The 24058-nt window shown below is 41.7% G+C and overlaps 6 protein-coding genes across 11 annotated transcripts; 4 read left to right on the top strand and 2 right to left on the bottom strand.

Moving 5' to 3' along the window:
* Positions 1-41: 41 nt before the first annotated feature.
* On the top strand, positions 42-1102 carry LOC119556328 (DNL-type zinc finger protein). Its single transcript, XM_037868418.1, has one exon. The coding sequence runs from the start codon at positions 233-235 to the stop codon at positions 806-808; it is 576 nt and encodes a 191-aa protein (XP_037724346.1). The 5' UTR covers positions 42-232; the 3' UTR covers positions 809-1102.
* A 1217-nt stretch (positions 1103-2319) lies between these two features.
* LOC119556327 lies at positions 2320-7543 on the bottom strand. Its single transcript, XM_037868416.1, has 3 exons — positions 6658-7543; positions 6062-6418; positions 2320-5376 (listed from the first exon to the last, which is right to left on the bottom strand). The coding sequence occupies exons 1-3, from the start codon at positions 7390-7392 to the stop codon at positions 4177-4179; spliced, it is 2292 nt and encodes a 763-aa protein (XP_037724344.1). The 5' UTR covers positions 7393-7543; the 3' UTR covers positions 2320-4176.
* A 514-nt stretch (positions 7544-8057) lies between these two features.
* LOC119557546 (T-complex protein 1 subunit zeta) lies at positions 8058-10365 on the top strand. Its single transcript, XM_037870320.1, has 2 exons — positions 8058-8310; positions 8722-10365. The coding sequence occupies exons 1-2, from the start codon at positions 8174-8176 to the stop codon at positions 10184-10186; spliced, it is 1602 nt and encodes a 533-aa protein (XP_037726248.1). The 5' UTR covers positions 8058-8173; the 3' UTR covers positions 10187-10365.
* A 488-nt stretch (positions 10366-10853) lies between these two features.
* On the top strand, positions 10854-12852 carry LOC119556543 (diphosphomevalonate decarboxylase). Its single transcript, XM_037868826.1, has 4 exons — positions 10854-10983; positions 11047-11117; positions 11552-11669; positions 11731-12852. Exons 1-4 carry the CDS (start codon positions 10932-10934, stop codon positions 12681-12683), a joined length of 1194 nt encoding a protein of 397 aa, XP_037724754.1. The 5' UTR covers positions 10854-10931; the 3' UTR covers positions 12684-12852.
* A 497-nt stretch (positions 12853-13349) lies between these two features.
* On the bottom strand, positions 13350-23414 carry LOC119556419 (rho GTPase-activating protein 26). Of its 6 annotated transcripts, none has more exons than XM_037868635.1 (13): positions 22982-23414; positions 20688-21116; positions 17945-18102; positions 17622-17795; positions 16941-17156; positions 16801-16872; positions 16695-16746; positions 16071-16384; positions 15675-16005; positions 15515-15620; positions 14130-15458; positions 13987-14066; positions 13350-13926 (listed from the first exon to the last, which is right to left on the bottom strand). In XM_037868635.1, the coding sequence occupies exons 2-13, from the start codon at positions 20863-20865 to the stop codon at positions 13826-13828; spliced, it is 3111 nt and encodes a 1036-aa protein (XP_037724563.1). In that variant the 5' UTR covers positions 20866-21116; positions 22982-23414; the 3' UTR covers positions 13350-13825. The 6 variants fall into 6 exon arrangements, with proteins under 6 accessions (XP_037724563.1, XP_037724564.1, XP_037724559.1 ...); XM_037868636.1 differs by having other exon boundaries at positions 16071-16357; XM_037868631.1 differs by having other exon boundaries at positions 16071-16357; positions 16695-16872.
* On the top strand, positions 18241-20615 carry LOC119556420. The gene is made up of 3 exons (XM_037868637.1): positions 18241-18400; positions 18471-19443; positions 19780-20615. The coding sequence occupies exons 1-3, from the start codon at positions 18336-18338 to the stop codon at positions 20542-20544; spliced, it is 1803 nt and encodes a 600-aa protein (XP_037724565.1). The 5' UTR covers positions 18241-18335; the 3' UTR covers positions 20545-20615.
* Positions 23415-24058: the final 644 nt, after the last annotated feature.

Raw genomic sequence — 24058 nt, 5'->3', positions numbered from 1 at the left:
GAAAAGCTAGCTTCTCCAGCCAACCGCCAGCACTGTTTCGATAACGATAGCCAGCAGCTGTTCGCCTTATCCCCATTCGACCAATTTCTTCCCAATCGGGTTGAAAACAAACGCAGTAACTACCCAACAATCAGCACGTGCGGCGCCAGAATTCAGGACGCACTGCAGCGGGCGACAAAAGAGAAACAAGGAGGCAACGCCGATGTGCAACACAGACTGATAGCAACGTAAAATGAACGCATTGCGCAACATCTTCACATCGCGAACGCTCAACTATTTGCGCCAGAATGGACAGAACGCGATCCTTAACGCCACCCAGCAGCAGCAGGCTGTGGACGCCGTGCCGCTGACCACCGATCCCGAACAGCTGCTGAAGGCCAACCGTCCGGCTCCGCTCTCCATACCGCGCTCCATCCTCGATGCTTGCCAGTTTACGGCCAAGACCTTTGACCTGGGACGTACTGCGTCTGGGAATCAAACAAATGGCTCCCTGTCGCCGACGACGCTGAAACGTTTCGGTCGCATGCAACGCCGCATGGAGCTGGTGTACCGCTGCAAGCTGTGCAACACCCGCAACACGAAGACCATCAGCGAGGAGGCCTACTACAGCGGCGTGGTGATCCTGCAGTGCGATGGCTGTGCCGTCGACCACCTCATCAAGGACAACCTGGGACTCTTCACCGGCAGCGATGGCGACAGCAGCATCAGCTCGGGCATCAGTACCAGCAAGAACATCGACCAGGTGCTAGCCGAGCGCCATGCCCGCGTCCGGGTGATCAAGGTGAACGAGCACGGCGAGCTCATTTAGGAACTCTAGTCAAGTCTAGGCATCGGTAGAGGCCAGGAGAAAAAGCTGGTGCCGCGTCAGCCTGTCTGAGGTCGTGTCTGAGGTGGACACACTCGGCACGGGGGCACACTGAACCCAAGCACCCACAAATGTAACCAGTTACACAAACCGGAACCCCGGAATCCCTCATTCTGCTCCGAGCACGACCGGCTGTATATAAGAATTGTACTGTAATTGTTGATTGTTTCGGGCCGTGAGTAATGCCTAAAAAGTGATTAAAAGAACGCCCAGTTCGAAAGTTAAATCATATATGTATATATAAATCTGTTTTTTATCTGCGGGCTATCTTATCGGCGTACACAGAAAGCAAATTTATAATGCTATGATAAGCAATGTGATGATATATATAATTCAATTTAAGAAATTGCTGTGGCACCACCATTTCTTATTAAAAATAACAAATAATAGAATATAGAATGCTTCATATAGTATTTTCTTTCTGTCTACGCAAACGCATATATGCATACTAGACGCTGATAAATGTGTTTACCCGAAACTAGAAATCGCGTCCAGTCAAAATTCGCCGAATCTGGAGAGCCCTAGAATGCGGTAGAAGCCGAGGGGGCTTGGTGGCGGGTTGCTAATTGATCGGATCGATCAAAACACAGCCGGGGTGCTTATTATCACAACAATACAAATTGGCACGCTGCCGCCTTTCCAACGCAATGGTGAAATTTACCAGGGAGGCATGGCGCTAGACTTTAGTGATATATACTATATATTCCTAAATAAAACACGCCCCTGTCGAGTGATCGCTTTTACGTCTTAGGAGGCCGAAAAACAGCCACTAACCCAGAAAGATATGCCTCCGAATGGGCTAACAACAGCGAGTTTTAGAAGATAAAGGCACGTGCCTGGTCATATCACACTGGATCAAAAACTACATTAGTCTTGATAATAATTTTTGAAAATCTAGTTTCTAACAAACATTTTCCATTTAATTTTTAATGGATAAAAAATATAAAAAAAATTTTAATCGTCAAGATAAAAATATTTGAAAACTATTGTTTCATGACAATATATACCATTAAAAAATATTTTAAATCATAGTAATGCCTATAACTCTTAATTTATCAATGGATAAGAAATTCAAACAAACTTGAATTCAAGATTAATTTTGAATATGTTATAGTTTTTTACAAATTCTGCTAAACTAGTTTGGTGTCTTATAGGCTTAAAATGCGAATTCCCAACTAAGCATGACATTGCACTTTTTTGACGTCAGCACAATTAAAAATATATTATTTAAATGGTATAAACAAGCACACTGATTCCAAGGTGTAGCGTCTAGCTCAAGAGATATATAATCACCAGACGTGCGACCACAACTGTTATGATAATCCTGCTGATAAAGACGTCATCATCGGTTATCTTTGGAGGCATATTCAAGTGGTAACACCCCCGGAAAGACTTCAAAAACATCGCTTTCGAGCGGAATGCGGCAATAAATAAAACTCAGTGCTTTTGTTTTGTTTTTAAATTATTTAAACCTATTTATTCGAGAATACTTCGAATATGCGTGTGTATATATTGTATCGTACTAAAATCTCATTTGATATTTCTAGGATAAATAAAATTGTGATTTGTTTCCTTCATCTCTCAGTTAATTTACATGTTTAGAATACGCTTCTTCTGATAATTTAAAATACTCATTATAATGCTACTTTGTATTAATCTTTCGTTTTTATCGGATGAGTTTCTCTTTGCTTTTTTGTAGGTTGTGTTTTTTTCGTTTTTCCGCCTGATTCTCCTGGAAGCGCACTTTTGTTACGATTCTTGTGATTACTAATCTCCTTCTGGCTCATAATTTGTTTGTTTGTTGACTCCTCTCGTTTCTGTTAACTATTTCACAATTTGTTTGAATGCTTGACTAACATGAAAAGGAAACCAAGTCGGACCTTAATAAGCGGTCATTGATTTTGTTTAATTTCGCATGAGTAAGCTGCAGAACCAACCGGATGGCCCGCGAAATTGTGCTAAATGAACTTAGGCTTAAATGAAGCTCCGTCTCCTGCGAATGCTATATGCTATATTGCCATGGCTATAGCTACATATGTGTATGCTGTTAATAGTTAATCGGCCTGCTCGAGTTATATATTTACAATATAGGGTTACGAATACGGTTGCGGTTGCGATTACAGGACGAAGCGGCGCGATTTTCGAGCACCAAACTCGCCTCGTGGTGTATTACAGATTCAGTCGTTCGCGGACAGTGCGTTTCGTGGCCATGTGGCTGCGGCTCGCACTGTACAGTACATAATATTTGAGTGTATATTTCGCTTTTAGTGGCTTAAACATAGTTGTTTCATTAGACTTTGCTTAGTAACTTAGTGTTATTTCTGTTAATTATCGGCTCAAGTGGCTTGGATTTCGGTTTTCTGTTCGCTTTGTCAGTTTAATGGCAAATGGTTGTCTGCACTTTTAGGTTTGCATATAAATATATATAGTTAGTACATAGAATACTTTATGAATTACTTAGTTCTGGAATGCTTCGACTCGCTTACATTTGGGATACGGGAAGGAATGTTTACAATTCTTACATGGTTAATTACAATCTTTTCTTGGGGAGCAGAACTCGAAATTGGCACTGAAATGTTAAGTATTTGTTATTCCTATAAGTACCGCTCTACTCCTCTCTCTTTCTTTCCGGCTCTTTCCATCTCTTTCTCTGTTTATTTGAACTTATTCAAGAATCATTGGGAAGTGGAAGGAAATGTTTGCCATTTTGCTTAGAACTAAAGTTGCATTCATGGGCGTTGTTAAATACTTGTTGCTCTTAAGTACGACTACAGGTAAGTGGGCTGCATATAAAATACAATTAAATATAGGTTACCATGAAACTAAAATGTTAAACAAAATAATACAACAGACCCTGTATCGCGTTTTCGATTCGGAATCAGATTAGAGGTATAAATATGATATTGCAAGGAACTATGCTAAAATAAAAGTGGCTTTTAAATCCTAAATAATCATGTGTTGTCCAGGCTTAAAACCTACTTTTAATTTGACATGCGGACGAGGAAATGGCTTCAAACTTGTTGAAAGCGAAGTCTTTTGGTTTTGTGGAGTTAAAACTGTTCAATTAAAACTAAGCTTCAACCGAATCGAATTGCAAATAGGGCTGAACATCGAGTGAGTCTTAAAGTAGGATTAAGAAAGCTAACTAAGCTGCCTGGGTTGCTGGCAATTTAAAGACGTTGCAGTTGCAGTTTCAGTTACGCGTAAAACTATTTGACATAGCGACCACGCCCACGGCCACGTCCGCGCCCCCTACCGCGGCTCTTGGCCCTGGGCCAGTCCTTGTCCTTGTCCCTCTCCCAATCCCTATCTCACAGACTGCTACGACCCGATCGCCCGACAGCGCCGACGGCTCCATTGGGTCTATTGTGGCGACGCTTGTGCAGATAAAGACCGGCCGCCTGGGCGAACGCCGATCCGCAAATCTGACACACATAGCGCTTGACCTTGTCGTGGATCTGCTTGTGGTTCTGCAGATTCTTGGTCGACTTGAACGTCTTGCCGCAGATGTCGCACTTGAACTCCTCGTTGCTGTAGTGCTGCTTCAGGTGCTCGAACAGGCTATTGCGCGCCACAAACGATTTATTGCACTGGGGATAGTCGCATTTGTAGCACCGCTCCCGCTCATCCTGGTGGACAATGCGGTGGGCATTCAGATGGCCCGGCGTGGCAAAGCTGCGGCGGCACACCTCGCATCCGTAGGGTTTGGCAACGCTACTACCATCTGCTCCTCCGCCCATTGGATCCTCATCGTCGATCATGTCTTCGGGTGACTTGGAAGCCTTTGCCCCGCCTGTCCTTTTCCGACGGCTGCCGCTGCCCCTGGATTCCTCGCCTTCAGCTGCGATCTCATCATCCCCGGCACCGCCATCCATGATGCTGTGATTGAGCGCCAGTGAGGGCAGGAAGAGCTCCTCGTTATGCCGCCGCAAGTGCTCATCGTAGTTGGCCTTCTCCCGGAAACTGGCCGTGCACAGTTCGCAATTGAACTTCACCTCGGCCACGCCGCCCAAGTGCAACTGCTTGTGGCTGTCGAACTCCTCGGCGTTGTGGAACTGAATGCTGCAAATGTTGCAGTAGTAACCGCCGCCCAAACTGGGCTGGTGGGTGAGCATGTGGAGGTCCAGTTCCCTGAGTGTTTGCACAATATCCGGACAGTGCGGGCACTTGAACGGCGGAATATCGTCGTCCATGAAGTGCATCTGATCGTAGTAGATGTAGTTTGCGATGAATTTCTTGCCCAGACGCTCACTATTGAGGCGCTCCATCTTCTGCTTGGAGTAATCGAAGCGCAGCTGGGAGATGCGCTTCGAGATCTGGATGGTGGTCACGTCGATCAGCTGCTGCAGCTCGATGGCCATTTGGTGGAGTCCCTCGCCGCGTCGCTCCTTGCTGCGGTAGTCGGGATCGAAGCGGTTGTAGAAGCACTGGTACCGCTTCACCATGCTCAGCAGCTTGGCCGTGGAGGTGTCATTCCAAATGGCCGAAAAGCGGCGACGATAGGAGGTTTCCTGCCGGAAGGAAGAGAGTTATTGGTTGGCCATTGGACAGTCCCTTTCCCAAACCCTTCTTACATGCACTGAAAATTCTGATTAGAATTTGAGGTAAGGAAAAGATAATCTACTATTACTGTGCACATTGAACTTTAAATCCCGATAAACAATTCATTAATAGCTTTGAAAATAAACAAAGATTCTTGAGATATCTTAAACTCATCAAAGAAACGTAAATCACAAGAATGATTCTCATACAAATATTAACAGCATGTGAAACAACCAGACCAAAAATCAAATAAGATTGATCTTAACTGTTCTAATAGATTAATAGATTTCTACTTGAATATCTAATGAATAAAATACTATTTCTTTCATTTCAAAAATAAGGTATAGTTACACAACTTATTTTCGAATAATTGTAGTCAACTATAATAAAGTTAAATGAGATAGGACGCAGATAGGCTATATTCCCTTCGAAAATATTATTTAATTATTTATTTGAAGTGTTTTAAATAATGCAATAATGCAAGCAAGGGAAATCAAAGCTCTAAGCTCCAAGTCGACCGGTAAAGGTACGCCATCTCAATAGAAATTGGCTTCTGAAGGCGCCTCCCATGCTTATGTTAATTAATCCGCTGACTCTCGTTCGTTCCATTCAACCCCCAGCCAACAAAATCGATTTCAAGGGAGGACCACTAACCTTTACAACGGCATCGGACATCTTGTCGTTGTAGCTGTACACTTCGTTGAGGAAGTGCAGCTCCTTGAAGTACCACAGCGTACTGATGTTGGTCTTCTCCAGAGCCATGCGATTGCACTCCCGCTTGTACACCGTGCGCAGGTTGTCCCATTTTCGGGTGATGGCATCCTTGGCCAGCGAGATGTTAAAGCGGCTCTTGAACTCCAGCACAATCCAGTCGAGGAATCGGGCGCGCTTCACCCGATCCCGAAACTGTGCATTGCCGTGGTCCCACAGAAAGGGGTTGCGCTGATACGAGTGTATGAGGAACTGGATCATCTTGCGGTCCTTGATGTGCATCGTAACCTCCCGGTCGCGCTAAGGGGTGGGAAAATAACAAAACAATCATTACAGAATAGGTATATGGACATTGGTGGGTATTAAGGGTGAAATGCATACGATTTCAAATGCTAAACTTTTATGTAGTCCCTAAATAGTACTACGCATACTTAAAACTTGACGTATTAAAGGAAAATAGTTGATAGGCTTTGAGTTTACGTTTTACTAGCCCTTTTCTTATTGAACTATTGATAGTTTTGAGGAAAAATCAAGCTTACTCCCAGCAGAGACTCCTCCACCATCTCATCGTAGCTGAGAAAGTCCGACTCGGGTCCGAAGCCACTTTGGGTAACGCCATCGAAGCCGCCGTAGTCCATGTACTCCGCGGAATTGTCGTCCATGTAGCTATTGTCCGGATCTCCGTAGTCGTCCAGGGAGGAGTCTCCGTCGCCGGCGATTAGTGCCTCGCTGGAGATGTCCCTCTGGCGCTGCTTGGTGACCTTTTTGCGCGGTCGCGGCTTGGAACTGACCACCGGTACATCGTTCTCAGGCAGTATGGCCTCGTCGTCGTCCTCGCCGGCATCGGAATCGCGCAGACGGTGCTCATCGTCGTCGTCCTCGTCGGCAACCACATCATCGTCGCTGCAGGGCAGCTCTTGCAGCTCCTGTTTGATGACCATTTGCGGCTCCAGCAGCGCCGTGTCCGCGTCCGTTAAGTCTTCGATCTCGTGAAAGTTGGGCAGATCCCCGTTGCGACTGGACAGGGACATGGGTTCGCCGAGATTGAAAGAGTGACGGGAGGCGGAGGCGGGATTCGCCACGGACTTGTCGCCCAGATGGACCGTCTGCATGTGGCCGATGAAGGAGTCGAAGTAGAGGAACTTCTCGCTGCAGAAGATGCATCGCAGGGCGAAGTACTGAAAGTCCTCCGTGGCCGTTACCACGCCACAGTCCTTGGTGCAGTGACGGAAAATCTCCTCATCGTTGGTTCGTGGATACGCCAGGACACTCATCGCGCCGCCTGCGGATCCTCGTCCTGTCCGGTGCACGCTCGCGATTCAGTTGGGGCTCTTGGTTCGCTGCGCTGCGGTCGGCGCACTCGAATATCCTGCTTTATTTTTACTTTATTCCTGCCAATAAAAATTTTTTGGTGTTGGTGTTGGCGCACGGTTGCATTTTGTTTGCTTATCGCTATCGGCGCTGGTCCACCCATCGATTAACTGTCCGGTTTGTTTTGTTGTACTTGCTAGCGGGAAAGTAGCCGTTTCTGGCGGGAAGGTCCTTTGAAAACTTGCATTTAGTAGGTATTGTAGGATGTCTTACAGAATTAAAGAAACAATATATATATTTACAGAAGTTATATTATTATCACTACCTAACATGTGAGAGCATCCTTTTTAAAATTTTTATATTGGACTTGTTTATTGAAGTGCATAAAACAATTAACATTAAGCTAAGTTAAACAAATGAGTTAATAAAATAAGTGTTTTTTATCTATGGCTAAGTAGTCTACTTTACTTTAGAAAGGTTTTTGTGACACCAATATTTGAATATTGGTTGACATCTAGTTGGAAGAGATTACCATAACACCCCTAATCTAAAAAGAATCGGCCAGACTTCGCATATCGATACCATCGATGTTTGAATTTCGGAGAGCTTAGTTGTTACTGGCCTGGTCTGGCAACTCTGTCATCTGATTTTCGGTTCTCGGTTCAATCAGCGTGTTTCGTTTTGTGCCGATTTTTTGCTTAAATTCGCTTAATAAATAAACTATCTGATTAACTACGAGACGCAATGGCTTCCATTAGCTTGCTGAACCCCAAGGCCGAGTTCGCCCGCGCCGCCCAGGCTCTGGCCATCAACATCAGTGCCGCCAAGGGATTGCAGGATGTGATGCGCACCAATTTGGGCCCTAAGGGCACCGTGAAGATGTAAGTGAATGAATCTAGCCTCTATTAGCGCTCACTTTAGTTTGCAACAGCAGTTTTAGCTCAAATTTTAGTTAATATGCATAAAAACATGCATTTTGACCACAGCTGCGGCGACGGCAAGTTTGAGGTTAGAGCTGAACTAGCGGCATGCGTCATCGCAAGAGAAAGAGAGAGAATGTTGCAAGTTTACTCCAAACAGCTTAAAATTTAGGTATTTTTAATTAATTAAGGGGAGAATATTCAATGAAAGTGGGCTTGCAAGGCCTTATTCAAGTGAGAAATGTAGCCAAAGTCGCAAATCATCTTCCGAGTGATTCAAAAAGCGAGATAGAAACAGGCATGACTCGCGACTCACGCGCTGTGCGAGAGAAAAAAAAAGCAAAACATGTACTAATTCTAGAAACTTCGCAGGTTGGTCTCCGGTGCCGGCGACATCAAGATCACCAAGGACGGCAATGTGCTGCTCCACGAGATGCAGATCCAGCATCCCACTGCCTCCATGATTGCCAGGGCCAGCACTGCCCAGGATGACTCCACCGGCGATGGCACCACCACCACGGTGATGCTCATTGGCGAGCTGCTGAAGCAGGCGGACATCTATCTGTCCGAGGGTCTGCACCCGCGCATCATGACCGAGGGATTCGAGAAGGCACGCGACAAGGCTCTGGAGGTGCTCGAGAAGGTCAAGGTGCCCGTGGAGATCAACAAGAAGAGCCTGGTGGAGGTGGCCAACACGAGCCTGAAGACCAAGGTGCATCCCTCCCTGGCCGATCTGCTCACCGATGTCTGTGTGGATGCCGTGCTGACCATTGCCAGTGCCGACAAGACCAAGCCCGTTGATCTGCACATGGTGGAGCTGATGGAGATGCAGCACAAAACCGATATCGATACGCAGCTGGTGCGTGGTCTGGTCCTGGACCATGGTGCCCGCCATCCCGATATGCCCAAGCGTCTGGAGAATGCCTACATCCTTACGGCCAACGTCTCGCTGGAGTACGAGAAGGCCGAGGTTAACTCGGGCTTCTTCTACAAGACCGCCGAGGAGCGTGAAGCCTTTGTCCGCGCCGAGCGTGACTTCATCGACCAGCGTGTAAAGAAGGTGATCGATCTGAAGCGCTCTGTGTGCGATGGCACCGAGAAGACCTTTGTTTTGATCAACCAGAAGGGCATCGACCCCATTTCCCTGGACGCCCTGGCCAAGGAGGGCATCCTGGCCCTGCGTCGCGCCAAGCGCCGTAACATGGAGCGTCTGGCCCTGGCCTGCGGTGGCACCGCAATGAACTCCTTCGACGATCTGCAGGAGGAGCACTTGGGCTACGCCGGCGTGGTCTACGAGCATGTGCTGGGAGAGAACAAGTACACTTTTGTGGAGGACTGCAAGAACCCACTGTCGGTGACGATCCTGATCAAGGGTCCCAACAAGCACACGATCACCCAGATCAAGGATGCCATCAGGGACGGTCTGCGTGCCATCAACAACACCATTGCCGACAAGGCCCTGGTGCCCGGAGCTGGTGCATTCGAGGTGCGCGCCTACAATGAGCTGGTCGCCTTCAAGGAGACCATCAAGGGCAAGTCCCGCCTGGCAGTGCAGGCCTTCGCCGATGCTTTGCTGGTCATTCCCAAGACTCTGGCCGTGAACAGCGGCTACGATGCCCAGGACACCATCGTCAAGCTGACTGTGGAGGATCGTCTCAGCCCCGAACTGGTCGGCCTCGACCTGGCCACCGGCGAGCCCATGAAGCCCGTGGATCTGGGCGTCTACGACAATTACATCGTTAAGAAGCAGATCCTCAACTCCTGCTCGATCATCGCTAGCAACCTGCTCCTTGTCGACGAGGTGATGCGTGCGGGCATGACAAGCCTCAAGGGCTAGACCCTCCCATTTCACCCGATTCATTCACCCTAACCAAGTTAATGCAACGCCTGCTCTTAAACCCGCGTCTCCTAAAACAACACAACCAAAAGAAACCCACAAAATTGGGAAATACACGAACTCGGAATAGTTGCGGCTGCAAGTATTCACAAACAAATATAAAATCATACACAGCTCTATACTTATCGCTAATGTATTTTCTACTTTTATTGCAACTAATGTTTACTTACTACAAACCATTGGTTTAAAAATAAAAACTAAAATTGAAACTTAAGCTAAAATGCCTTTAAAACGAACGGACTACACTCGAAGAAAATTGGGGAATGGTTAGAAACCATGTTATTAATGTTTCGAATTTTTATTGGAATTTTTTAAATACAAAAATCAACCACTTATGACTGACAAGAAATTAGCCTTTAGCCCATCTTCATTTTCACCATGGTTTCTTAAATATTCCTCAAAATTAATAATTTAATTTATTAAATTTTGGAACATTAATATGGAAACAGTTTGACTCTCGCTCTCCTTTTAACAGAAATGTTAAGCTACGAAAGTTTCCTAACCTTTCTGTTAAGAACAAGTTTAAGCTTAACATTAGTGATGTGGCAATAGCATCACATAATAAATCGATGTATCCAAAGTTTTCAAATCATCGATGGTTTTCCACCCCTATGTCAACAGTTGGTCGCTTTCGCTGGAAATTAAAGTAGGTTCGGTTTCTGTGAATATACACGATTTTCTGAACATGATATCGGCAACTTGTGTAGCTCCTGTGAACATAGCCCTAATAAAATATTGTGAGTATATTGTTCAGATCAAGTAACAAGGTATGGAGTCTAAGGAACCCTTTGTTGTTATAGGGGGAAAGCGGCACGAAGATCTAATACTGCCCGTCAATGATTCCATTAGCATGACTCTTAGCACAGACGAGGTAAATATTTCCAACATATAATAAAGATCCTGTAACTATTCATTTTTTAACGAAATATTCCGAATGTTAATAAAATAATGTTATATTAATAACATAAAGTGGTGAGCCGGTTCCAATTTCCACGCAAAAGTAAATAACTTAAAAACTTTCTATTTGCGGTTTGGGAATATCCCAAAGATTTTCACTTTTCTCCGAATTTTCTTTGTCTGATATTTTTCGAGATTACATCAGCCTTTTATTTAATTTTAATTCGCTTCAGGAACTCTGCAATATATTCGAAACTTTATTACCGAATATTACAATTATTTAATTTTGTATTTACTTTTTCTATATATTATAATATTTATTGATTGTTAAAGACATGAAATATAGAAAATGAATAGTTACACCCTGACAATATTTATAGAGTAATATTTTAAAGTATGTCCCCAAAGTTGTGCGCCAAGACAACAGTAACTGCTTCGGAATTGTTTGATACCAATCGAATGTGGTTGAATGGAGAAGAGGTACCTTTCGAAGGGAGTCCACGACTGCAGCGCTGTTTAAAAGAAGGTGAGTTCTTAAGTCTGTATACTAAAGTTCCTTCTATAATATCTACTATTTATATTTATAGTTCACCGACTGGCTGTGGCGAGGGGGTCCCAGAAGGTTCCCCCATCCTGGAAGATTCACATCGCATCGGTTAACAATTTTCCCACGGCTGCTGGACTGGCTTCCAGTGCCGCTGGCTACGCCTGCCTTGTGTACTCCCTATCCCGACTGTACGACATCCCGCTAAACGAGGAGTTGACCACTGTGGCCCGGCAGGGCAGTGGATCTGCATGCCGCAGCTTGTATGGCGGATTCGTCCAGTGGCACCGGGGAGCCCTGGATGATGGCAGCGATTCGGTGGCCAAGCAAATTGCACCCTCAAGCCACTGGCCCAATATGCATGTACTCATCTTGGTGGTTAATGATGAGCGGAAGAAGACTGCCTCCACAAAGGGAATGCAACAGGCTGTGAAGACTTCGCAATTAATCAAGCACCGTGTGGATAAAGTGGTTCCCGAGAGGATCATCCAATTGAGGGAAGCCATCGCAAACCATGACTTCCAAACATTCGCCGAGATCACGATGAAGGACTCGAACCAGTTCCATGCCATTGCCTTGGACACGTATCCACCATGTGTGTATATGAACGATGTATCCCACAGGATTGTATCTTTTGTCCACGATTATAACGAGATAATGGGAGGCTATCATGCTGCTTACACTTTTGATGCTGGTCCAAATGCTTGTCTGTACGTTTTGGAGGAAAATGTTCCGCAACTGCTGGATGCAATTCAGAAAGTGTTTCCAAGCGATTTAATTGATAGTGACACGTACTTACGAGGTCTCTCTGTTCCAAAGGTTGATAATAGTCATAAAATTGACCCTGCTCAAAGGAACAAAATCGATTCGTTAGATATTATTGCAAAAAATTCCTTTAGATATATAATACACACAAAAGTTGGTGAAGGTCCAAGAGAATTAAGCGCTGAAAATAGTTTATTGATAAACGGACTGCCCTTGGAAAAAGAAAAATAGTTTTCTAAATGGAAAATTTTAAAATGCAACCCAACTTCCAACAAAGGTTTTTTCTGTTTACACATGACATGAACTTTGGTGCTTTGTTTTTTGCTTAAATATCATATTTTATACTTATAAAACTATTTATTTAATTTATTTATATTTTTATAAGAATTTCACTGAACAAATAATTTCCATGATCAAATAAAATGTTATGAAAACTGAAATTGTTGAAAGTTGTATGGATTTCCAATGCAAATCAGTAAGTATAATCATTTGAAATCTGTATAATGGGAAAGAAATATAGCACAAAAGCCAGTTTTTTGAAAAAACTGCATCTTCACAATAGATGAAATGAGCAGTCTATTCATGTTTTAAAATATGTTTATTTATGCACATATATAAAACATTGTACAAAGAAAACAGAAAATATTTTACAAATTGTTTATCATAATGGTGGGGGTTCACAAAAAATAAGTACTTACCCTGACTTCTAAAAAAGGTGTTCCTAAATCAAGCTATAATGGTTAGAATACTTAATTTTGTACCTTGCAAAATACTCATTAAAATTCCCAACTATTTTTGGTTTTTCTAGAAATTTTAACAAACAAACAACTTTTTCAACATTCTACGTTTTCTTTGCCTTGCTAAGAAAATATTTATTATTCTTTCATTTTTTTTTTGTTTTTGATATGATATATGGCAGACTTCAGTTTAAAGTTTACATTTTAAAAGTGTTCGAAGCACTGCTATTTATTTTTATACAAGTGTATATGTAGTAGATATTAGATACGATGTAATTCATTTTTGCACAAATTACGTGAATTATGTATAAATAAGCAACAAATGAAGAGCGTAACAATTAGTAAATAAATCTTTGCAGTTGCACTGAGTTTATACTCCTTATTAAATAATTAAAAATAAGTACATTGTATGGTCATGGTATTATAAAGGTTAACATATTTATAAGGTAAGATTGTGGTTTTTCCTGGTTTCCAGCATAAAATAAAATGCATTTCATGTAAAACCCCAAGGGCGCATACTCAGAATTAGTTTTTTTACACAACGATTATTTTCAGATTTCCTAACTTTCATATTAATTGTATCTACCGACGAATCGAATGCAAAAAAATACGGGAGAACTCTACAAAAATGATAATCTAATGGTGAGGCTTCAAGTGTTCCACATAGTTCTCCGGAATGAGTCCTGTTTTGCCATTTAGTGTACCCTGCAGCCAGCCGGGTTCGTGGGAATACCGAACTGCAAGGAATTAAATGTACATTAGAAACATTTGGGCTAATGAATGTATTATCAACTTACCATTGGTAATTATTTGGTTGGGCTCAAACGAAAGCTCCCCCTCACTTTCGCCCATGCAAGCATAAAGTGTGCGCACGCGTCTATGAAAAAGATAAGCATTTTAAGTTAATGTGACTATTTAAGATTATAAATGATGTACTTACGCTGTGCCCGTTGACAAATCACGTTTTATTTGGTTGATGTCACGATTACGATGCATTTTGCTGGGCGGATATTCGGAGCTTTCGTTGGTGGAGCCGCCGCAGCTGAGACTAACCACCGAGGGCAACGTTGTGGCCGCCACGACCTCATCGCAGACGCTTGCCCCGAGATGTGGCGACAACGACGAGTTCTGCGACGTTATCATGGCATAGTCATTGGAGTTCCGTGTGCCCAAATGCTGGCCCACATTCCCGCTGTTGCTGTTCGCCGCAATGGAGCCACCACCGCCCAAGCCATTGTTGGAAGAAAGTGAATCACATACGCTGTCGTTGGAGCTCGATGTCGATGTGGGCATCAGGGGTGAATAGTGTTTGGTCTGGCCGTAGGAGTGCAGACCCCGTTGGACGGGCGGATGCTGCTGTGGACCACTGGCACTGCCCAGGAATCGCTCCTTTCGCATTGCAGTATTTGGCGGGGAAACATTGTTTAGACTAATCCGATTGCTGGAGGCAGCACCACCAGCCACACTCGAGGTGTTTGTATAGATGTGGTTGCTGGAGCCGGACTGGGTCACCGGAGTGGCCGTGGTCATTAGGTACTCGGGATGTCGAAAGTTGGTCGTGCTGCTCACGGGCACGGCATGATGCGATTGTAACGTCACACCGCCGTTGTTGGCACTTATAATACCATATTCGGGCGCCACATCGGTGTCCGTACACGAGCTGGGCACATAGCGCCGTGTGCTTGCCTCATTCTTCGATATTGTGTGCAGATTATTGATGCTCCCCACGGTGGGCGACAGTATGCCATTGAGCATATGCATTGGCGGGGACAGGGATATGCACCCGGCACCGCCCGAACTGTTCATCACGGTCGATCCAAGCGCATAGTTGTCGCCATTTGGAATATTCTGCAGGCTCGACGACATCGTGGGCTCTGTACAATTGGATTTGTTGACCACCCGATAGATCTTTTGCTGGTTCAAGAACATCGGATTCGCTGCCGTAGTACTGCTACTAGTGCTACCCATGGCACCCGTTGAGGCGGCCTTTCCTATTTGAGAGGCCCGCGGCATTCTAGTCGGCGGACTGCTGCGACTGGGATACATGATACTGGGTGCTTTCGTCGTATCCGGCAGCTTGACATCAGCGCTGGGTTTGTTCTTGAAAATCCTCTCGTAGTTATCAATCAGAATGTTGATCACGATGTTGTTAAACTTGATGTCCAGAATGGCGGCCACCGATTCCTCGCGAGGGCGCAACAAAGTGGGTCCGAAAACCACTCCCAGATTAAATACCGACATTTTGTTCTTCTCGTACTTGCGTGAAACGCTGTAAGCATATAAATATGTTAAATAATGATTACAAACATTAAATCAAGCACTTACTCGGTCAAATGGCATATTACCATATCCAGCATTTGGAAATTAGGCTGTGGTAATTTGTAGACCAGCTTGTGCACCTCATTCACCCGCTGATTCAGGGTTTCTTGCTCTAAAAAAGGGATTTATTATTATTTGCAAATAGAGTAGGCCATTAAGTGCTTACTTGCTGCTTCAATGAAATCACTATGGTATTGATAGGTCATCAATGGCTCATTCAGATTTCGCAGATACATTTTCAGGGCACTCGCTATGGTGTTGCTTTCCATTAAATCCCGGTACTTATCGTCTATAAAGACATCATCGCTCTCCTTTTGATTGAGACCCAGTGCCAACAGCTTGCTGATTTTGGTTCCCACACCACTTTTTCGGTAGATTCCCTCGTCCTCGAGACCACGGATCTCTAATACTTGAATGCAGCGGCGGATGAACATGAATCCGGACTCATCCAGATGGTATGCCTCGCTGACTTTGATTTTACCGGGAGCCAGATATGTCTTTGTAAGGAAAATAAAAGATGTAGTAAGATATTACACAATTTAACCAAGTTTTAATGACTTACCGGCTCCGTGCCATCCATAGCACTAATCCAATAGCGATGATCCTTTTCGCTTAAAGCCTGAAATGTGTAAACGACTCCCGGTTTCTCCTTGAAGGTCAAATCGAAGCAGAACCGCTTCTCGAACTCGGAGGCCCTTCGCTGGCAGGAGAAGAGCGTCAATTTCTCATCATCTCGTGCCTCGGGTCTTGTGAAATTGTGATTCATCTGATTGAACTGAAGCATGGTGAATTCCCGCTTTTGCTTCTTGAATGTACAATAGTATTTTGTCCATGTGGCTTTGAATGGCTCTAAAAGGGAGATTTTCAGAATGGAACCTATAATTCGTTCGCAATGAAGAATTAGTTAAAGGCAGTGAATTTTGTTATTATTACATTATTTTAACCTTTTTAATAAAAAAAAGGCTTTAGCTACGAGAACTACTTTAATTTTGTTTAATTTTTGTAAGAATAATATATGATTTGTATATTATTATCGATTGGCTATCAAGTATTATCGGTTTAGCAGGCCAGATAATCGAAATGATAACTGTAATAATAAATGAAAAATCCCTGCAAACAAGGCAGTCAGTCCCAAACCAGAAAACATATTAATCCTATAAATGGGAATATAGATAAAAACACGTACTTTTCTCCATTAAAAATAAGTAGCCCCGCTTTGTGAAAATTTCTTCGGGCTTCTGTGGATAAGATGTATTATAAAATGATGTTACAGGTAGACTGCAATCACTTACTGTGCGTTTTTCCATGTACTTTGTTTTTAATTCAGTAACTTTCTCGCGTGCCTCTTCGAAATTCTCCCGAGTCTAAAGAAAAAGTTAGAGAATATATTAGATACAAGTTTAAAATCAGTATGATATTATTGAGAACTTACCTTCTGCACTTTGTGCCTTAAGTCCTGCAGGTAATCGCGATGATCCTCAGCCTGCTCGTGGGCTGTGTGATAGAAAACCAACCAGCCGGAAATAAATGCGAGCAGTATCTCAACAAATTCGAATTTGATTCGTTCCTGCACTTCCTGAATGCGCAACACATAGCTCAGCGATTCCTGGATGTACTCGCGTTCATGCATGCCCAAACTAGCATCAGCCTACAAAAGAAACCCATGCTCATAATGTTAATATTATATCTTAAAACATCATATCATGTGTTTTCTTAAACTACATTTATAGAACCCCAGTGTTTCCCCATTCAGTGCAAGAAATAATACAACCATATCCACGCAAAAATCCATTACTTATGGATATTTCATCGAAGATGTAGCAATAAAAATGTCTAAAGAATCAGATTCTTTCTACACTATAGACTTCAAAACGATTAAATTCAAATTTAAAGAACTTTCGTGAGACAACATATGGTATTTTGTGTATCGAAGCGTAGTGATTTCGTATGAATTTTTCAAAAAGGAGATTACCTTTACCACATTCGGTTCATTTATATAAATTCCTAAGAAATTGCATTTGCAATTTTGTGTTGCATTGTTGTTGTATACAAAATATCTTCATTTAAACATTAATTTTTGGGGTGGGCTATTGGCGAATTTCAGTGGACTTACCTCCTGAATGGTGTTTTCGGGCTTTTTAGTTGACATATTCAGAAAACGCTCCTGCGACTGACAAAATTTCTCCGTTTTCTTATCAAATTTCTTTTTGTTTTCTTTGACGCCACCAATTTGCTTTTTTCGAAAATCCTCCAGTGACTCAATAATATGTTTATCAGCAAGCGTTAGCTAAGTAATAGATTGTGCAGATGAAAAGAAGCGATTTCGGAATATGATTACGCAGTGGCGGATCCTACAAATGTTCTTTTGGGGAAAGTACGCCGTTTCAAGAACTAAGGTTCTGATCCTGATCCGCCACTTTTTCTTTTTCGACTTACCATTTTCTCGCGCTCATCTTCAATATTGCCAATAATAGCACCAAAGCGTTTTAGGCTTTCGCAAATGACATTCTCATCGTCGGTCTGAGCAGTGCCTATGCACTCAAAGTTAAAGTCGGTAAGTAAAATGGCCAATTGTTTCATTCTAGTGGACAGCACTGAAAAAATATCAATTACAATTTGATAGGATATTAAAATAAATATAAAAATAAAAATTCAAGGGAAGCACTTAAGGCAAACACATAATATAATATCAATACTTTTAATTTTTATAAAGAGGAATCGAGTTTTTTAAGATGTCAAAAGCAGGCAGCTATGCACTACTTCTCACATAGTATTTATATCGCAAGCGACAGTAACATCGACTCTATTCCACACGGAAACTTAAAGGATGAATAAAACGCGCCCTTATTTGTCTAAGGTCTCGACCGACTTCAAACCGCCTGACCATAACACGTAAGATACACATAAGACATCTTCTGGTGTTTAATAATATTCAATTCGAACTTTTCATGGTATTTGGAAGACTTTTTAAAGTGGAAAAGCTGTTGGTTCAGTTTGCAAAAGAAACCGAAATGCTGGATGACGAGGTTCAACCTCCTGAAAGTGAAACAATTGGAAATGAATCTCCAGATTATGAATCTCTTGAGTATGAATCTGTCGAGAATGAACCTCATGAGAATGAATCTCCCGAGAATGAACCTGTCGAGAATGAATCTCCTGAGATTGAATCCCCTGAGGCTGAATCTCCTGAGGCTGAATCTCCTGAAAATGAAACTCTTGATGATGAACCTTTTGAAAATGAATCTATTAAGAGTGAATTTTTTGAGAATGAACTTATTCAGAAAGAACTTTATGAGAACAGTCTTTTTGCGAATGAACCTTTTGAGAATGAAGGTCCCGAAGATGAACCCTCTAAAGACGACGATGATGGTTTCGTCACACTATCCCATCAAATAAAACCCGTATATGTTTTGATGGAGTACATTCAGAAAACCGAGTTTACGGATATTATTATCACTATTGGCGATCATATGTTCTTGTGTCATTCGGTTGTACTATGTATTTACTCGGAGCTCCTGCTCACGAAAATCTTAGAGTTACCCATAGGCGAAGATAAAATTGTGTTCGACGAAGTGGAGTTGTCTCCAAAGGGTTTCAGCGACGCGTACGAATGGATGATTTCGTCAGAGGGCACACCGGATAGTAGTAACCTCCTCGAAATGTTGAGGACTGCGTATTATCTGGAAATAAACGAGCTGCTCGGTATTTGCTGGGGAGTTCTGGATAAGCATTTGTATGATGAATTCTCAGCGTTTAACGTTCTGTACGAATTGCGAGGGGCCACTGAACTAGAGGAAGTTTTCGAAATAATGTCAGGCCGTGTTTCCAGAGCAACTATGGCAGTTTTGGCCAGCCGGGAATTCATGAGCCTCGCTGAGGTACAAGTGTGCCACTTCCTGAAGTCAAGTAGTCTGTCAGTCAACTCGGAAACAGAGGTAGGCTTTCCTTGTCATGTATATTTTATAGCAGGGATTATGATTCAATCACGATTTGTAGCTTTACTAATGTATAAATGATATAATACTAATACTTTTTCTTTTGTATGTATTCTATAGTAGGGAAGCTAGAAAAATTGATTGATTTAAGTGTCAGAACAGGATATGCTATTTTTATAATGTATAACAATAATATAATACTTATATTTTTGATCTTATTCATTTATAAATAAGATGTGAGAAATGTAAACATTTTTATTTGGTCTACATCGAAAAGTTTCTAATATCTTTGCACCTATTTATTGCATTTTAATGGCAGTTAATTTTCCCTAACAGATTTTATATGGAGCTTTATCGTGGCTTCTATATGGCTGGCCAGAACGCCGATCGAGCACTAACGCGGTTTTGAAAAACATTCGGTTTGCCTACCTCTCGCCCACAATGTTGAGCAAGTTCAAGGCACTGGAACAAAACGAAATAGGACCTTTTAGTGAAGTTCTGGAGGAGTTTAGTCAGTGCCCCGAGTTTATGCCACTCATTCGGGATGGACTGTTCAACAGCAGCTTGATAATAACCGTTTACAATGATCCCAGTTGCATCGATGATAATGACGAGTTCAAACAGGTAAAGGTGCTGGATCCTCGCAGTTGGATATATGATCTTTCGTGTGAATACCATCGGCCCGTGACCAGGATGTGTCCAAATATGCGTTACATAACCTTTGAAGAATTTAGTGATTACCTGGAAATTCTGCGTGAAGGACAACCTGATTTTGACAAGGACATACAGTATCCCGATGATAAAAAGTATGGAGAACTAAATCCTCAGTGGCAAATGAAGCAAGATATCAATAAGATATCGCTTTTCACTCGGGTAATGTCTGTCGATGAGGATGAGTACATCAAACAGGTGCAAGACGACTATTATCGAGATCACTGCGACTCTCATCGAACACGAGAATTGAGCGAGATTGTAGATAGTAGTGAGTTAAAAAGCCTCCCTCGAGAAAAATTCGACTATTTTCAAACATATGATTCAAGTCAAACGGATGAAACCAGTGAGTTAGGAAGCCCTACCCGCAGGAATTCGTCGACCTTTTAAATTTAAATCTCTCTTGTCATATATATGCCTTATATCTTTGGTACAAATAAACCATCCTGTCTATATTGTTTAGTTGAAAACGTTTCCTGCTCCTTTTTACTGGTAAATACCAGTAACATTGAATATTAATATTTGTTACTTACTTTTTGCCGCACTCATAAGATCTTTGACCTCTTTGATTATTCGTTTTATTTGATGACTAGTGTGGTCCAGTTCCTTTTCATGTCGATTTAAATTTTCGCGAAAGTCCGGACTGTCGACGATGCATTCTTCAAACTCCAGTGGCTCCAAGCCGCGGCGTATATTTTTGCCGCCGCCCATTGTGTTTGCTTTTGGTTTCAATAATATTGAAGATTTTCTGGCCTTAGGTTCCTCAGGTTATTTCAGGCTCACTTTGTGTTTTCACGGAATGGAGTTCTTCCTCAGTTGCCAATATATTGCGTATATTTGCCAAGCGTTCAAACGTTTGAAACATTTACAGGAAGAATTACTCTTTTTAAATAATGGCCTTTCAATGTAAATACTGCTTTTCAGTAGGTGGACGATACATGTTGGAATTCCTGTGGATATAACTAATATGAAATTAATTTGAAGTCCACTTTTTTAAAGGCGAAGTTGTTAATATGAGGTATTTCTGTATTATTATTACAATCATAAATTTTGAATCTGTTATACTGGGATTACACGGTGAATCCGCTATAGAGATCAAGATCTTTAGGGTTGGTCCTTAAAATATGACTACACACTCTTTTTAATAAACAGGATAATTTATTCTTTGTCAACAACCTTTGACCAAATCCTCAGCACTTTCTCTCCTGTTGGTTTTATTTGCCGTAAAAAATTATTATAAAAAATTTTTTAGCTCTAGGTTATTGCCCACGGATCACGTCGGGGTCACCAAAATAATAGCCAGTGATTAATGGCTGTCAATTAACAATTTATGATTTATTGATGCTATAGGTCAATTTATTTTCGGACATTCAGAGCGTGATTATTGCCGGATAGGGAGAAATTCGATTTATGGGCGGATCCCATATAATCTACACTCTACTAGGGAAATAAACAAAAGACCAAAAAAATTTTGCGAAAAAAAAGCACTGATTATATAAAGAGATTAATAAGACCGATGCGCTCAGATAGCAATTGGGTAGTCACCGACTAACTTTCATCGCGGGCGGACGCCTGTTTCTTTCTTATCGCCAGGGTACCGAAATACACCCACACTTTGGCAAACTGCTTATCTCATTCGAATACAGAAGAGTCTACCAAAAACAAGTTTAAATACACTTGCGAACACTTTCCTATCAGAATCAAACTAGCCACCAAGCTGATAAGTCCCCCACCATTACATAAATACAAAAACCGACATTGCAAATTGAGATAATTTCCAATCAACAAGCGAAAAGGTTCCCTTCATATGGAAAATGATTTTGAAAATAGATTGGAGGTTTTCAATTTAAAGAAAATTAATAAAAACGTCAATCCTTATCTGGTCTTAAGATAGGCATAAACAAAAAGTTCAACTGTAACTTGTTTATTAATGAGTATTGATAAGGAATAACTCAAAAACACCATATATATACTCTCTCTCATAAAGAACACACCCATAGATATTGCATCCACTAATGATAGTGTTGGTAAACAACCTGGGGTAATTTCATCCGGCTCGAAGGACCACAGATCTATTTACCCTTAATTAAATTATTAAGAAAGCTAATTTTATATCTAAATGCTAATTAAAATCATGTGGTCAAACCTAAATAATACATAATAATATAAACATTGTATAGTAGGCTCTAACTTTGAAATAAATAATTATCAGATAGAATGCACAACTATACAAACACAACTGTTGCTCTGCCTTGAGGTTTGGGCTTTAGTTATTCTTACAATTCTAAGTTATGCTGGTCTTTTAGGGCTTTAAAAACACTCAAGCATTCCGCCTTTTAATTTATCTTATCGCTCTCCATAGTTATACCAGCTTAGCGTTGTTCAATGTACAAATATCCACATACATACATATGTGCACCGCCTGTCTTTTGTTTTGTTGCTAAGTATGCTGCGCACACTTCTTATTTAAAAATAACTTTAGTTTATGTTTGCTTAATGATAAATAACTCAATTGCACACTTTACAACACTGTTTACATGAACATACAGGGGAGGGGGGCGGGGAGGCTGTATCGAGAGGCGTTTTTTTTTTTTTTTTGCATAAACTTGTTAAATTTCGATGTACATATGTAAACATTCATCTTAAAACAGGTTGCGAGGCCACTGCCACTATAATTCGGATTTCGGATTTCGGATTTGGGACATACGCCTGGGATGAAAACCAACTGCAACACCAAATCCTTTGTTTATTCCGTGCACATGTATTTGTTTAAAACAAAAAAAAAACTAAATAACATATGTATGCATGCACATACGTAGATACACACCAGCACATATATATGTAATGGAATCACAAGTAAATAAATCAAATCCTTATTGTGAACCGTTCAGCGGATCCTCAGCCCCGCAAACACTCTGCATACGACTATGACCATAGCCCATCGGAATTCACTTGTACAAAACAAAAATAAATGCTCTTAGTTACGAAAGGCGACCGTCGGTAGTTTTTCGCGTACCGCAACCGCACACACATTTGTATTCGTACCGTGTTAAAATTACTCACAGAGTAAACATTAGTGTATGAGTAATTTCCCAATGTCTAATGTTTCCCTGCTCGAATAACGCCAATTGCCCGCGTCGCGCTTTTCGTATCGGTAAACGGATATTGTCCAGCATCAATATCAATTGCACATTTCATTCCATTGTATTCTAAATGCACCACAATATATATATTACTTTGGCTGTTAAATCTCCGATTAGAAAAAAAAAATTAATGTAGGTCTGATAAAAATACACAAGTTATCTTAACGTGCTGTTAGGCATATAAAATGTGCTGTTAAGCGCATCTAATACCGCGCCTCCACCGGTACGCGTCCAGCATCTACTTGGTAAATGGTCCATAGGCATTTGCCGTGCCAACACCCACCTGTTACCGACGATAAAATTATGGAGAACATTATTTTCGTTGCTTAAAAGTTGTAATATTTGTTTATAGGGAACTGAAACTAGGTTGCAAAAGCAGATTGTTTGAGAAATCCTATTTATTATGTGTTTTAAAGAAAGCAAACCCATACATGTTACAGCCTTGGGAATTGGAATTTCACACCTGTGGAATTGTCATTTTACTAAAATGTTGTATGCGAACTAGCGATAATGTATTGCAATATAATGGTAGAAGGAGAATTGCTTATAATTAATTATGACTTCGCAAAATGTAGGATGCTGGGGCATAGTAGATATATATTTTAATAAGTCTATATAAATATTTCATTAGATGAGGTCAAAAATAACCTACACCACGTAAACGGAAAAAGATTAGAAAGATATGATTAATTATTTATCAATCGCACTCAGGTAGTTAATTTTACGAGAAAAGTGATCAAAAGAGTTTAATCGGAGTTTCA

The sequence above is a fragment of the Drosophila subpulchrella genome, chromosome X (genome assembly GCF_014743375.2).
Source record: "Drosophila subpulchrella strain 33 F10 #4 breed RU33 chromosome X, RU_Dsub_v1.1 Primary Assembly, whole genome shotgun sequence".
In the NCBI taxonomy this organism is placed as follows: domain Eukaryota; kingdom Metazoa; phylum Arthropoda; class Insecta; order Diptera; family Drosophilidae; genus Drosophila; species Drosophila subpulchrella.
Note: the sequence above shows the minus strand (reverse complement) of the source record. Positions and strands in the feature narration are given on the sequence as shown.